The sequence below is a fragment of the Drosophila kikkawai genome, chromosome 2L (assembly GCF_030179895.1).
Source record: "Drosophila kikkawai strain 14028-0561.14 chromosome 2L, DkikHiC1v2, whole genome shotgun sequence".
Lineage (NCBI taxonomy): Eukaryota > Metazoa > Arthropoda > Insecta > Diptera > Drosophilidae > Drosophila > Drosophila kikkawai.
This window is the reverse complement of record NC_091728.1, coordinates 22,359,016-22,374,302: the sequence shown is the minus strand read 5'-3', so window position 1 is coordinate 22,374,302 and position 15,287 is coordinate 22,359,016. Positions and strand designations below refer to the sequence as shown.

At 41.4% G+C, this 15,287-nt stretch overlaps 2 protein-coding genes across 3 annotated transcripts; both read right to left on the bottom strand.

The window, feature by feature from the left end:
• Positions 1-4,966: 4,966 nt before the first annotated feature.
• On the bottom strand, positions 4,967-10,510 carry LOC108070511 (coiled-coil domain-containing protein 170). 2 transcript variants are annotated; one of them, XM_017161008.3, is made up of 5 exons: positions 10,051-10,510; positions 7,596-7,721; positions 6,576-7,400; positions 5,630-6,511; positions 4,967-5,552 (listed from the first exon to the last, which is right to left on the bottom strand). In XM_017161008.3, exons 1-5 carry the CDS (start codon positions 10,198-10,200, stop codon positions 4,980-4,982), a joined length of 2,556 nt encoding a protein of 851 aa, XP_017016497.1. In that variant the 5' UTR covers positions 10,201-10,510; the 3' UTR covers positions 4,967-4,979. The 2 variants fall into 2 exon arrangements, with proteins under 2 accessions (XP_017016497.1, XP_017016498.1); XM_017161009.2 differs by lacking the exon at positions 10,051-10,510 and adding an exon at positions 8,525-8,634.
• A 119-nt stretch (positions 10,511-10,629) lies between these two features.
• Positions 10,630-12,391, bottom strand: LOC108070508 (uncharacterized). The gene is made up of 4 exons (XM_041775983.2): positions 11,619-12,391; positions 11,396-11,559; positions 10,938-11,332; positions 10,630-10,842 (listed from the first exon to the last, which is right to left on the bottom strand). The coding sequence occupies exons 1-4, from the start codon at positions 12,308-12,310 to the stop codon at positions 10,732-10,734; spliced, it is 1,362 nt and encodes a 453-aa protein (XP_041631917.1). The 5' UTR covers positions 12,311-12,391; the 3' UTR covers positions 10,630-10,731.
• Positions 12,392-15,287: the final 2,896 nt, after the last annotated feature.

Sequence of the window (15,287 nt, the reverse complement as noted above, 5' to 3'; positions counted from 1 at the left end):
AGTGTTTACAACGGCAACAAAATCTTAAATTTTTTATGTAATTGTTATTTAGTCTTAATTGGGAAGATATTACAAATTTTATGGGAAACTAGATAGGAAGCCTATTTTGGAAAGGCGAAGTTTATATACCCTTACAGTTAGCAATTGGATCGGGGAATCTATCATAACCAAGCCAAAAATGCATTAATCTCAAATCGGAAAACAGTTCTATGTTAGTTTTGAATAGGTTAACAAGTCTGCATACTAAATTTAATATTAAAAAAATTAAATTTTTATCAATTTTTGAAAATTTTAGTGATGTAACCCCTTATAAATTTTTGAAAAATTGGCAAAAAAAATAGATTTCATCCAGACATGGCTAGAATGATCCGCCTGTCGATGCTGATCAAGAATATATATGATTTATAGGGTCAGAAATTACTCCTTCACTACATAAAACAATTCGGACTGAAATTAAGACACCCTGCAAGGGGCTGTTACCTTTCTTAATTAATCACGATTACGCAGACAGCCGGATGAGGCTGTCGATCTCCGCCTCCAACTCTTTGACCTGCCATGAAACCCAAGTTAAATCTTAAAAAGAAACGAGAGAATACTGACTCCGACTTACCTTATTATACCCTTGCAGGGTATTATGATTTCAGTCAGAAGTTTGCAACGCAGTGAAGGAGACCTTTCCGACCCTATAATGTATACATATTCTTGATCAGCATCAACAGCCGAGTCGATCTAGCCATGTCCGTCTGTCCTTCTGTGATTCTGTCCTTCTGTCTGTCCCCACCCAGTGTCGGGGTCTGTCACCTGGTAAGCTGGGACTGGTTGCGCTTTTTTTCCCAAATTTGGCGCCACCTATGCAGGCATTTGGCGATTCCGGCAGGGGCGCCACTGACGAGTTCCCAGCGACCAGTGTTGCCAGACTTTTCGGTCCCAGCGACCAAAAGTGCCAGATCGGGCGATCTGGAAGCTAACTTTGTTTCCCTTGCTTCCATGATAAACAAGAAAGGAAGCTAACTTGGTTTTGATGTTTATATTATAGACTTAAATGCTGAAAACACTCACAAAACAGAGTTTCAATTTTTCTGAATTTTAAAATTTTTTCTCTGAATTTTTAACATTTTTTAGATTTTTTATATTTATTTAAGAATTTTTTAGAATTAAACACATTTTTTTAAATATTTTAACTGCCAAATTTGAATTTGCATTTAACTGCCAAATTTGAATTTGAATTTAACGACGATCAGTTTCAGTGTGACCAGGTGCAGTTGTAAAATAACGCCTAAATTTGGATTCAAAAGGTTTGAGTCTCCGCTAACTTGCGTCGGCTCCTAAATGGTTTGGAACTTGGCCATTTTATAACAGTTTATACCAGTTTTCAGCTGCTTGCTGCTGATTTCTGTTCGCCTGTTACCCCAATTTGGGGAACGGGCAATTTGCTTGGAAATGTTCGGAAATTTGGATGGGCTGCTGTAGGGATGTTGTTGTAAAAAGGTTGTTGTTGCCATCAAGCTGTTGTTGTCGGCAACAAATAGGTATAAATGCATAAAATGAAATATAACAGTTTATACCAATTATTATTTTAGCCCAAAAGTTTTTATAACAGTTTATACCAGTTTTCAGTTGCTTGCTGCTGGTTTCTGTTCGCCTGTTACCCCAGTTTGGAAAGCGGCCAATTTGAATGAAAAGTTTTGCTCACTTGCATCAGTGATGCTCATCTGCATCAGTGATGCTCATCTGCATCAGTGATGCTCATCTGCATCAGTGATGCTCATCTGCATCAGTGATGCTCATCTGCATCAGTGATGTTCATCTGCATCAGTGATGCTCATCTGCATCAGTGAGGCTCATCTGCATCAGTGATGTTCATCTGCATCAGTGATGCTCATCTGCATCAGTGAGGCTCATCTGCATCAGTGATGCTCATCTGCATCAGTGATGCTCATCTGCATCAGTGATGCTCTAATGGGACAAAATGCATCTCACTAACTGCCAGTGATGCTCATCTAGCTATTTTGCATTATTGGGACAAAAAGGAATCTCACTAACTGCCAGTGATGCTCATCTAGCTATATTGCATTATTGGGACAAAATGGCATCTCACTAACTGCCAGTGATGCTCATCTAGCTATTTTGCATTAATGGGACAAAATGACATCTCACTAACTGCCAGTGATGCTCATCTAGCTATTTTGCATTATTGGGACAAAATGGCATTTTACTAACTGCCAGTGATTCTCATCTAGCTATTTTGCATTATTGGGACAAAATGGAGTCTCACTAACTGCCAGTGATGCTCAGCTAGCTATATTGCATTATTGGGACTAAATGGCATCTAACTAACTGCCAGTAATGCTCATCTAGCTATATTGCATTATTGGGACAAAATGGCATCTCACTAACTGCCAGTGATGCTCATCTAGCTATTTTACATTATTGGGACAAAAAGGAATCTCACTAACTGCCAGTGATGCTCATCTAGCTATTTTGCATTATTGGGACAAAAAGGAATCTCACTAACTGCCAGTGATGCTCATCTAGCTATATTGCATTATTGGGACAAAATGGCATCTCACTAACTGCCAGTGATGCTCATCTAGCTATTTTACATTATTGGGACAAAAAGGAATCTCACTAACTGCCAGTGATGCTCATCTAGCTATTTTGCATTATTGGGACAAAATGGCATCTCACTAACTGCCAGTGATGCTCATCTAGCTATTTTGCATTAATGGGACAAAATAGCATCTCACTAACTGCCAGTGATGCTCATCTAGCTATTTTGCATTATTGGGACAAAATGGCATCTTACTAACTGCCAGTGAGCTCATCTAGCTATTTTGAATTTTTTGCATTTATTTTTCACTAACTGTCAGTGATGCTCATCTAGCTATTATTTAGGCAAAATGGCATATCACCAACTGCCAGTGATGCTGATCTAGCAATTTTGCAATATTTGATGTTTTTCATTGTCCACCGCAAGAATGCCCTTCTATTGAGCCTGTTTAAATTATCCCACCCAAAAAAAAAACCGCATCCTCCTCAGAAGTCAAAAATAACAAATTTTTAAAGGTTTTTTATTTACTCAAACTCGATTGGGGAGAGAGTCATACAAGTTTTTGAAATATTCCAACGTTATTGTTGACCAGGCCTGTTTTATACTGTGAATTAAATCCTCCTTGGTAGCATATTGCTTGCCACCCTCGTACACCTTCCTAGCTAACCATCCTCAGACGTTTTCTATTATGTTCAGGTCTGGGGAGTATGGGGGCCACTCCAGGACACTGACATTTTCCTTTTGATTCCATAGTTTTACGGACCGGGCTCTGTGGATTGGGGCTTAGTCGTGCTGAAAATGCTATTTCAAATTTCGAAATAAGTTTTTAAAAACGGGAAATGCTGTTTTTAGAACGCAATTGTAATTTTCCGCGTTTATCTTTGGGGTTAAAAACTGCAGTTCGCAGTTGCCATAATAGGATATGGCTCCCCATACCATTACTCCTCCAACCCGACTATGTAAGCGATCCAGATGATGCTCTTCCTTGCGTAAATAGTGGATGTTCGGCTGGGGGGAAATTACTTCCTTCACTTTCCAGATAAGCACAAAACTATTAGAAACACTCCCGCGCCGCAGTCGTGGAAAACCAAAGAAATATCACCGCACACAAGAAAATCACCACCAACGAAAAGAAGTAGTAGGCCGGGGGGGCGTGGTAATTTCAATGTAAAATAGTATGGACTTGGTCCGCTTTATTGGAGTTCGATATAGGAATAATTAAAATGTACAAGCTGGAGTGGGAGATCAAACAACTAGGAGAGCGGGAGCGGCCGCTCAGCGATGCGACGATCGGCCAGAGCCGAAGCATCCGCTAGTAGAGCGGGAGCGAGAGAGCGAGCTGAGGAGCTTTGAAGAAGCGGGAGCGCTTCGGAGTCGCGGGGGGCGGGAACATAAGCTCCTGACCTGAACAGTGGAAATAATAATTATATCCGTCAGGACCCCCTAGGTTACATTTTTTTCGTCTGAAAATGCGACGTTATGCCTCTCATTGAATCATGTCATATGCGTGTGAGCAAACTTTAGGCGGATTTCTGTTCGCACTTGGTTAAGGGGTGGTTTTTTTTTTAGTTTTAGCTTCTTTAAAGGGTCAGCTTTCTTGATCACCTTTAAAAAAGTCGATTTTATTGTCTTAACACAAGTTTTTTCTATTATTTTGGCGGTAGAGTCGTGGGAGTTACACGCCTCTCGAAGTATAGCACTGCGATCTGCGGAACTAATAACACTGTTATTACCTCCTTTGTAATTTTTTCCATAGCTTTTCTTATTTTGAAGAAAATTTGCAATGGTTTTGCGATGTCTTCTCGTTTTTTCGACGATTTTGTGAAGAGAAAGTCCACATTCATTAAACGCTTCGATTTTCGATTTTTCCTCCGAAGATAAGATTGTTCCTCTGCCCATATTGTATGTCAAATTGAAGAAAAATGTTTAATTTAACAGCAAAAAAAAAATAGTTGCTGTGCTCAGCAAGTTAAGAAAGATGTTTAAATTTATATTTTGGGGGCGCTAATCTGATGACGCAGTTTTTTCTTCCAAATAAACGTGTTTCTTTAGTTTTTAATTTAATACAATTCTATGCAAATACCAACTGCGTTCTAATATATGTTTTTATTTAGAGAATTAATCGAATTATATTGGATAATAATTGTACAGTTCAATCTTTAATAGTTTTGATAATATTTTACTTCAAACGCGAGCACCAAGGGGGGCGCTAATCTGGTGACGCGCAGTGTATATACTTTATAGGGTCGGAAAGGTCTCCTTCACTGCGTTGCAAACTTCTGACTGAAATTATAATACCCTGCAAGGGTATTAAAAACCCACATTTCCCTTCAAAAATTAAGACTTTTAATTATTTGCAGTTTATTATTAAGAAAAATATAAATAAAATACAAATGCATTATGGTTTTCCTCCTGGAGCCTTCTTGTCCTAGCAGTATTTGCTTTTGAATTCATAATCATCCTCGGAACCGGTGGCCAGTAGCTCCTCCTTGCAGCCGTGATGCAAGCGATGGACATCCGAGTCAAAGCACTCGTCGTGGAGGCGCTTATCCCTGCTCTTGCTGCGCTGTCTCCGCGAATGGGCTGCATGACCATGTCCATGTCCACCATGGCTACTACTTCCATGACCATGGGATCCTCCATGGTGATTATAATGATGCTCCGACGGTGGTGGATGATGAATCGAGGCCTTGTGGTGGAAGGACGATGGCGGACTGAGCTCTCTGGGCGGACGACAGTGATTCGAAGGCGGTATGGGATCATCGTACCGCGGACATGGATGATCACCCACTGGCGAGGCGGTTTCATAGCGTTTCGAGAGCAGAGTAAACTCCTGATGGGCAGAGCACAAGGCTTGGAGACGGTGCAGTAGATCGGTCTCGGGTAGATCGCGAAGATGCAAGGTCCTGGCCACCGAAGTGCGGAAGGATTGCAGATGGGAGAGCCGCTGATTGGCATCCGAGAGCTGGGAACTCAGGCGATTGACATCGTCGCGCATGGACTGATTAGAAGATAAGTAATTAAATAATAAATTCCTTTTATTAAAGATTTAAAGGAAGATTTAATTCTTCAACTCACATTGATCAAGGCCTCATCGCGACACCGACGATTCTGATTGGACTCGCAGGACGACTTCAAGCGCTCCTTTAGGGCACTCATTTGGGACAGCAGCCGGGTCTTCTCATCCTCCAGATCGCATATCTGCGTGGTCAACTCATCGATCTTCCTGGCGCGTTCCAGCGAAGTGATCTTGTACTCCACAGCCTCGGCCAGTTGGGCCTTGACCTCTGCTATCTGGGATCGGGCATCCGCCAATTGGGCACTCAGCTTGTCCACCTGCTTGGACGCCTTTTTGGCTCGACAGACGGCATCATCCCGCTCCCCCTGCAACATGCACTTGCCCCTGGCACCGTCCTCTATAATGGCCAACTTGCGGCGCAGCAGCTCCAGATGAAGATCCCTGCGCTGCACTTGCTCTCGTAGAACCCGAACCCTTCGCTGCAGATTGTACAGACTGCTGCTCTCCTTCAGGGGTATATCATGGCAGGATCTCTCCCGGCGCAGCTTGCCATGACCATGTCCATCGCAGCAGCCCTTCTCGGGGGTGTGCGAGTGATGGTGATGATGATGGTGGGCGGCGGCCACCTCGTGCTCACAGTGGGCGGTGAGTCGCTCGGCGCGTTCAAGGAGATTCTCTGCCATCAAATTGGTATCGGTTCCAAGAGCTGGCGGGGCAGAGCACTCGCTCCAGTTCATGGCATTGGCCAAACGCTGCAGGAACTCCGAGAGTCCCATGTGATCTTTGCGCAACGTGTGGATCTCCGCATGACATTTCTCCAATCGATCGGAGAGCTCACATTTCTGGGCCTCGCCGGAACGAAGGCGACACTCGGTGGTCTGCTGGGTCTCCTTTAGCTTCTCTTGCTCGGTGTTGAGTTGATCGCGAAGGGAGTGCATTTGCTGCAGGAGAAACATAAAGATTTATTAAAGATTATTCAGATTTAAGCTCAGTATTCAAACCCACCGCATGCATGGCCTGATTCTCCGATAAAGTCTCCCTTAACTTGTCCTTGATGAGCGTCTCACAGGGCTCTGGAACATTCAAGAGGTTACTCAATCCCCGCAAGAACTGCAGGCGATCGCCCTGAATCCTGTCCAGATTATTCTGCAAACGATGACACCTTGACTCGAAGCCCCTCAGCTCTTCTTTGAGCTTCTCCCCATTTATCTCGGACTCGGTCAGGCGATCCCTCTGGATCTGCAGATCCCTCTCGTACTGTCGGCAGCGTCCTTCGAGCTCGTGATTGTGATTCCCGGCTCCATCCAGTTGGGCCGTCAGGCGCTGCTTCTCAATATTGGCCAGAGACTTCAAATTGAGCAGCTCATTCTCACAGGAGCTGAGAGTGTCACAGGTGGAGCTGACCTTGGCCTTGGCCCGCTGGAGTTCCACCATCACCTCCTCTGCCCGGGACACAATGCACTCGGGCGTGACATGTGAATTCTGGTTGCCATCGCACACATCCATTCCCAAGCCAATGCTCAGCCGGCGCAGGAGATCGTGTAGCTGCGCCTTAGCCTGCTCCTTTTGGGACTCCTCGCTGGCCACATGGGTCTCCAGATGCTGGATCTTGCATATCAGCTCCTTGTTGCGCTCATCCGAGCTGCGCTTTTCCCGCTGCACCGTGCTGATGGTGGAATCGCATCTGGCCTGCACCGATTGCTCCCGGCTCTCGGCATTCTGGAGGCGACTCTGCAGGGATCCAATGAGCGCTGTTTGCCTGGCAGCCTGTGCCCGAAGGTTCTCGATGTCGGCATCCTTGCTGCACAGGGCGGTGCGGGTTTCAGCGAGCTTTAAAAGGGATTTTTAAGGATTTTAAAGGATTTCATATCAGCATTCTTATCTTTATTAACTTCTGGGAATTTTTGTAACTTTTTTATATCGATATTTTTTATGACAATTTATTTTAAGTGCTAATTTATTTCTGATTACAGGATGTTTTTTTTTATTATTTATATTTAATTAAATATTTTCTTAAGTTTTTACCTCTCCTGTAAGCCTCTCCTTTTTGTAGGATAATGCAGCCAGTTCGCTGCGCAGAGTGGTGGTCATATCCAGGCCATGATGATGCTCGGTCACAGTTATTCCTGCACTGCCACAGGATGTGTCCAACTGGAAAATAATTATAAAACATTTTAAGCAAACTAAAAACTACCTAAAAATAAATTTTTTTAAGTTCGAATTCTAATTTTTTAGAATATTTTTATACCCCTGCAGGGTATTATTTTTCCAGTCAGAAGCTTGAAACACAGTGAAAGAATCATTTCCGACCCTATAAATCATATATATTCTTGATCAGCATCAACAGCGGAATCGTTTTAGCCATGTCCAGAGGAAAAACATTTTTGAGCTATTTTTTCAAAAATTGATAAGGGGTTACATCATTAAAATTCTCCAAAATTGAAAAAAATTTGATTTCTTAAAATTTTAAATTTAATATGCAGGTTTGTTAACCTTATTAAAACAAACTCAGAACAGCGTTCCGAATTGAAATTAATGCCTTTTTGTCAGAGCTATGATAAGTTTAGGATTAGCTTTTTCCAAAAATAGTTCATAGAAAATTATGGATTCAAATTCAAATTAAATAAAGTATGCGAGTTTATAAACCTCTTAAAAACAGACTAAAAACAGCTTTTCGAATTGAAATTATTGCATTTTTAGCTTAGTTTTGATCGATTTTAAAGGGTATATGCAAGGGCTTAGAAACTACGGCTTCCCGAAGTTGCTTTCTTTTTCGTTTTCAACTGAAAACTAACACTACATTTTTTTTCACTTTCACTTCTTCACGTTGTATTGCCTCCTTAAAAATGTATATATTTTATTTAAATATATTTATTATCTCCAAATTCATAATTCACTTCTCACAAATTCTCTTAAATTTAAAACTCCCTTCATAACTTTTTTCTCCTTCCTACCAAATGATGATGATGTGGCGACAGACCAGCACTGTGTCCCAGGTGGTGATGATGCAAATGATTGTCACTGGGCATTTTCGAAGCACCCCAAAAGCAGCGGGTCTCAAACTTAACCGTTCTCCGCCGTGGCCGCCGATGAACTGAGCCAGAAGTGGCGGCGCTAAGCTCCTGGGCGTGGGCCTAACAACCTCTGCCTGGCACCGAGGAATTTACTCCAACATAACATCACACAATGCTCGTGTTTATGCTCCAAGTGAAAACGAGCTCAATGGCAGGAGCAGGTGTAACAGGAGCAGGAGCAGGAGGAGCACCAGCAGGAGCAGGAATAGAAGTAGCAGTAAACCTTAGCTTAGTAGCGGAGCCAGAGGAAGGGCACAACTATAGCCACATTTACACATCGGGGTAACTTTGCAGTTTGTTTGGATTATTTGGGTCATTCACATGGCGCCAAGTGGCGAAGTACGTATACGTACGAGGAGTATCCAATGCAATATCCACAAGCGGACTCACGCACGCAACTGCGGATGAGGCCGGGTATGAGGTAACGGTGGTTTGGCTGGTTTCTACGGTGGAAATTTTGCACTCTACGCCCGGAAACGGAAAATGAGGTGTGCAAGTTTTTGGCCAATTGTCTGCACTTTCCAAAAGGGGGAAAGCAGACAAATGAGAACTGAAAATGTGCTGAACATTCGATAAGCTGGCCCGAAGTTAATTATGCAGCCAATGGAGTTTGGCTTGAAAAGGAAATTGAAATTGTTTTTCAGAGAGAAAATATTGCAGAGGGATTGATATCAGAGGTTTTTGGAGAAGAAAATTAAAGTTTTCTGTCTTAAAAAAAAAAAATAAATAAATAACAAAGTGTTTTTAGGGTTGTTCAAAAAGAAACCTTAATGTTTTATTTATTAAATATGGTTTTCTTTGGCTTTAAAGCCTAAGTTGGCTCTAGAATTCCCAACTTCTTAAAGCTTCTACTAAAAATATATAGTGGTTAGATCTAGCAAAGGGTTCCGAGTCATATCAAGAGCTATATCTCCCCCTACTCTATGATTTACCTATCTATTTAATATAACTATTATTTTATTTAAATATTTTGGATTAATTTTTATAGGGCTACAAAAAGATTAAACCTTAGCTATATAAGATCTATAATTCAAACTGGAATTAGCATATAAATCACTAATAATTCCCTAAGAATGCATTACATTAGCCTCAAAATTATAATTCTCCCTGACTTCTCTTTTATATGCACCCTTTAACAAATCCTTTAGAGGCCATCCCCAACCACTGTAACCCCCCGATCCCACCAAATTTTATGCAAATCCTCGACCCTCCCTTAGACAAAAAAACATCATTAGAGTTCCCCTAACAACCGCATAAATTTGAAACATAAAAAAGCAACGAACAAAAGTCATTATTCAATTGCGAAATAGCATAAATCTAGCCTGATATGATGATGTCTATATACCTTAAATATGGCAATTTGGCACACGATTCCACGATTCTAATTTTAGGCAAACATGACTTACCTGGTGGTAAGTTGGATGGGAAGACGGCACTGTGGTCATCAGACTTCCAGAACTGATTTTTGTGACATTTTCCAGGCCGCACAAAACCTCAAACACTTGCCAATCCTCCAGAGTATTGCCATTGGTCGTGGGACGCAGATTCGTCGGCATTCCAAAAGGATTTAATCTGGATACCAACCCGATCCGCCTCTAACTGCCGTTGAAGAATTTCTACACACTCTATTTTCTAGGCGATGGACGGACAAAAAAACAACAAGCAAATAGGCAAAGTTATGCGGCGACTTTCAGGTGGTTGCCACGGCGCATAAAATAACTATGCACGGAGGACGCGTTGCTCCTAGTTGGTGTGGGAGTTACTACGGCGACGTGGAGTGCATGTAATTCGATTTTCTAAACTGCAATTTCCACAGCAAAACCCCACCTCCGAAATCGTTTACCTGTAATTTCATTTGTCTCCAAACAAAACAAAATAATAATAATGAACATGGTAAATGTTTGCCTTAAGTTCGATTCGCTACGCCCCCATTCCCTGATCCTTTGACAGTGACTTTGAATGGCAACAGGAAAAAAACAACAACATGAACCCTTTGGGGGTTAAGTTCGCCAGGCTTTACACAGAGATATTTGATTATTTTGTTTGGGTTGCCAACATAAATACATTTTGTCGAATATCGATGAGCTTTAGAATTTGGCTGATTTCTTTTTTTTCTTGGCTGGTTGCTTGGGCTTGTACACAGCCTCTATGACCTTTACCGCGGCCGCCACATCAATGGTGGCTCTTTCAGCTTTTGCCTGGGGAAAGAAAGGATTTCATTAAATAAGTATTTAATTTAAATAATAAAAAATCCTTAAAAACCAAGAAAAAGCTCATATTCCCGCCTTCCTACCTGCTTATCCCTTCGTATTTTCTCCTCCTGTGCCATCAGTTCCCTCTCCTCGGCTATTCTCCGCTTGAACATCTTCTCTTGCTCCATATAGAACTTGTGATCGTCCTTGACTTTTTGCAGGGCAAGTCTGGCCACCGTGCACTCCACCTCCACGTTTTCAAGATCGTTTTCGAAACGCATCTGCCACTCGTTGAGTTTGTCCCGCAGATTGTCCACTTCGATGGCGTACATGTGCTCCGAGTGGTTGCGCACCAACTTGTCCTTTCTAATGGTGTCCTCCAAATCCTTGAGTTGCTTGGCCAGCTCATCCTCGCGTCCATTGAGGCGCATCAGCCGCTGGTCGGCACAGCTGTTCAGCCAGTTGAACCTATAGCGCAGTTCAATGGGATCCAGAGCTAAGATGAAATTAAGAAATTTTTAAGATATATTTTATATAAATTCCAAAATTCTAGGCTCACCGCTTACGTCCTCGAACTGATCGAGGACCTCCGTTAGACGTATGTTTTTCATGTTAACGCTGCTGGACGTATTAAGCTCAACATAGCCCCTTAGTTTCTCCCTTGTTTGGATATTTTCAGCAAGACCCTTAATCCAAGGACCATCTAAGTTGTACTTGGCCTCACTAAGGAGAAAGTAGAATATATATTTAAGATGGAATCCCTACAAAATGCAACCACTTACCGCAGCATTTGAATGCTGTTTTCGCACATATCCTGATCTTCGCTAAAGTCCTCTCTGATCTCGTAGATTAAACGCATCATTTCATGCAGATCCGCCCGGAACTTCAGGCAGTCGAGGTCTTCGGTGGTCCGCTCCCGATTGATCACGTCAAGGTACAACTGATTGATTTCCAGACGCGCCATGAAGTTATCCAGCGACCAGCTAAACAGATTGTTGGGGATTTCGTCCAGTTTACCGGGCCAGGGGTAGGAGAAGAGTCGCAGTTGCCTGAGAAGGCGCACTGACATGAACTCGATGGCCGCCTTCTGGCACTGCTGATTGAGCTGCATCAGCTGGGACATTCGACTCGTGCGCTCCACGGATTTCCTTATTGATGATTGATGCTTGACGCCACTGCGAGCCAATTCCAGCCACTTGTGAATAACGTTTGCAAGTTTTGGCTCGGCATCTGGATTCTCTTCTGGCATCTGAATAACCACGGACATGCTCCTATGGCTAAGAACTGATCTGGGCTTTAGCAAATTGATCCTCTTCTCCTCACTTTCCACGTAATTCTTAATGAACTCATCGCGGCACATGGAGGGATCAGTAATTTCGGGTATGGGAAACCTAATTGCATACTGGTCGGACTCCGCAGATTGGGATTCCGCTGCATCCATTATAACCAGATTTACACTGTTTTTCTTAGACATTTTAATAATTTTTTTTTAACGTTTATTATTGGTGTGTGTGCTTGTTTGTTGAGTGTTTACCTGTCACTTTTGAATGTATAATTTGGGTGGCCTTTTTAATCGGTGCTTCTGTGGCGACTTGATCGTCCTTATTCGCCTCTTCTTTTGTGGACGGCTCCAAGGAGCACGTCCACGTGCCCCATTGCGGCCATCCGCTGTTGCAGGTGGCGCAGGTCCGTTATGATGGGGAATCCCGCCTCCTTGAGGAGCACGTTCTGCGTCCATTTATCCGCCACCAACGCCTGCAAGTGCCTTTGCAGGCCCTCCTGCCAGATCCTTTCAAAAACGCACTCAAGGCAGTCCTGGACTTCCTGCAAGTCGAATTGGCGGTATTTCTGAAAAGAATGGATTAGACGTCTATATACACATATGTATATATATGAATACATACCACATTGCTGTAGACGATCTAATTAAGGGCCTTGTCCTCGGTGGTGGCCAGGATAAGCAGCATATTGACGGCGACCGGCTGCAAGGATCATGTATACTTAATAAACTATGTATATACAATCAGAATATACATATCTACTCACCGATTTAAGGAAGATGTCTCGGGCGGGTGCAGTCATCCACAATTGGCATGTCGCATCTCGCCTCCACTGCCAGGTGTGACTTGGCAATATAAGAAAAGTCCAATGGGAACATTTTCCAATTAATAACAATTTCCAACTCGCGTACCAATAAGAACATTTTCAAGTGTGACCGTACGATTTTCCTCAAAAAACCCGGGTTTTTAGTTTAACTCTTTGGTATAACTTTAAATACTAGAAATATTTGTAATTCCTATGGTATTTTCATTATTACATCTGGTCACACAATTGCCGCGTCAATAACAAAATCGTTTCTCAAATTCAAGTTTTACTCATTTTTAAAGTGCTTGCTTGTTTTATTTAGTTTGCGTTTAATTTAAATTTATGTTTTATAGTGCGCAGTAATTGGAAAAAGTGTTCACCCAAAAGTATCATTTATTGAAACCATACTTAAGATACTAGGTCTTATAACTTCTAATTGAAAAAAATGATGCAATTGGGAGAAGCCCGAGTGCAAGACGTTCAAAAGATAGTGGGTTTATTTCATCATCATTAAAAATATTCCATATATTATTTTTAATTTGTTTAAAATATGCCCCAAATGTTCAACCGTCAAAACTAGACCTCATCCACGAAGGTAAAACTTTCTGAAAAGTAAGAACAACCTAGAGACGAATATCCAAGAAACCATTAACTACAAAAAATTCAATAGTTTATAAAATTGTATAAAGGGAGATAGTAAGATTCCGGTAAGATTAATTATCAATTATCATAATTTCCAGTCTTAAAGAAACCCTGAAAAATGAAGTCAGATTTATATCTGATTTTTCCAGTAAGATTAAAAACTTCAAGAAATATTTTTACTGTTTGCTTTATTCAATAAACTTTGCTTTGCACCTAAGTATACGTCGTTATCCATTAGATAGCATAATTTACATTGAATTCATATAGAGGTTAGTCCAATATACTTCACTTTACTTGTACCCAACAAATGCTCATCTCTCAAATAGTCCCTTCTTAGCATTATATACAATATACGAGTAATATGTTTTTATTTAGTATTCCGTTACATTAATATTTGCTCATTTGTGAATGTTGTTTTGTTTTTAAACATTAAATATATAATAGACTTGATTTTGTTTGGAAAACACTTACAATATACAGCTAAAGACTGGCTACACATCTATATTGCGATTTCCAAATATATATATATTATATATGCGATATTTTTGTGGCTTCGCAAATAGAATTTGACTAGATCAACTCGTGGTTCTACTACCGATTATCCTCGTAGAAATCCCTCCTCCGAATAAGAATATTGCTCTATGGACTCACCCAGCACGGCTTTCGTTGTCTTTTCCCCAGTTCCCAGATTCCCATTTCCCGTTACCCGTTCCCCACTTTTCCACCGATTCCAGTTACCGAGTTCCCTCCTAGCACTAGAAACAGACGTATCTGTATGCAGGCTACATACGTATCCTTCTCACCGACTAACCCAAAAATTCGAAATCCCAACTAATCAAACATAATAAACAAGCTTAACTCGACGCACACACAGAAGAAAACAGGGAACGGAGAGTCGTTGTCGCCCCAACTGCTATTTTTCACTTAATTATTGCTAAGACCCCAGCATCCCCTCCACTCACCACCCCCGCATACGCCACCCATTGAGCACCGTTATTTTATTACTGTTTACCGTTCTTGAACGTCACTAGCGTCGTCCCTTTCCGGCGAGCAAGGAATAACGGAAGTGTGCCAATTCCAGTGTCAGCCATTGAGCGTTTCGGTGTGTTAATTGTTTTTCTCCACTCCGCCGCCCTTCGCCGCCCTGTTTCAAGTGCATTAAAAAGATCATGGGTGGTAAATTAACTTATTGGCGCGTCACTTGGCCGGCGACCGTTGTTCCTCAGTCGCCAGGACTGCTAGTTAACGGTAATTGATGCCATGTTTTTGTTGCTATTGCTGACAATTGTACATATGTACAGTAGACACACACACTAAAGTCGAACTTTTATGTAGATAATTTTCTTTTTAAATTAAATTTAGCAGTTTACAAAAAAAAAATATTAAATTGCTGAATTTGTAAGTGTGAAAAGTAAGAAATTAAGAATTTAAATCCAGCTAAAGACATCCTTAAGGATACATTTTTAAAATAATTTTAAAAGTCTTGCTGACTTGTTAATATTTGATGAATACTAAGTAAGAATGTTCGACTTGCACCTGGTGTTTCTTTCGTCCGATTTGTACATTTGAATATATAATAATGTTTATGTACATTGCCAAATATGCATAATACAATAATTTTAAATATTTATAAACTAGTTCTCAATGCTTTAACAGTGGTTAATTGTATAGTTTTACTTTGACTAATTAACTTATATTGAAATATTTTTGTTTTTCCCGAAACG

What these genes read in the sequence shown, in the direction of transcription:
- LOC108070511 (XM_017161008.3), bottom strand. Translation starts at nt 10,200, where the DNA reads ATGCCGACGAATCTGCGTCCCACGACCAATGGCAATACTCTGGAGGAT. An exon ending in AGAATCAGGCCATGCATGCG is followed by an intron (nt 6,512 to 6,575) that starts GTGGGTTTGAAT and finishes TTTCTCCTGCAG; the next exon opens with CAAATGCACTCCCTTCGCGA. An exon ending in GCGATGAGGCCTTGATCAAT is followed by an intron (nt 5,553 to 5,629) that starts GTGAGTTGAAGA and finishes TCTTCTAATCAG; the next exon opens with TCCATGCGCGACGATGTCAA.
- LOC108070508 (XM_041775983.2), bottom strand. Translation starts at nt 12,310, where the DNA reads ATGTCTAAGAAAAACAGTGTAAATCTGGTTATAATGGATGCAGCGGAA. An exon ending in TCAGTTCGAGGACGTAAGCG is followed by an intron (nt 11,333 to 11,395) that starts GTGAGCCTAGAA and finishes ATTTCATCTTAG; the next exon opens with CTCTGGATCCCATTGAACTG. An exon ending in AAATACGAAGGGATAAGCAG is followed by an intron (nt 10,843 to 10,937) that starts GTAGGAAGGCGG and finishes TTCTTTCCCCAG; the next exon opens with GCAAAAGCTGAAAGAGCCAC.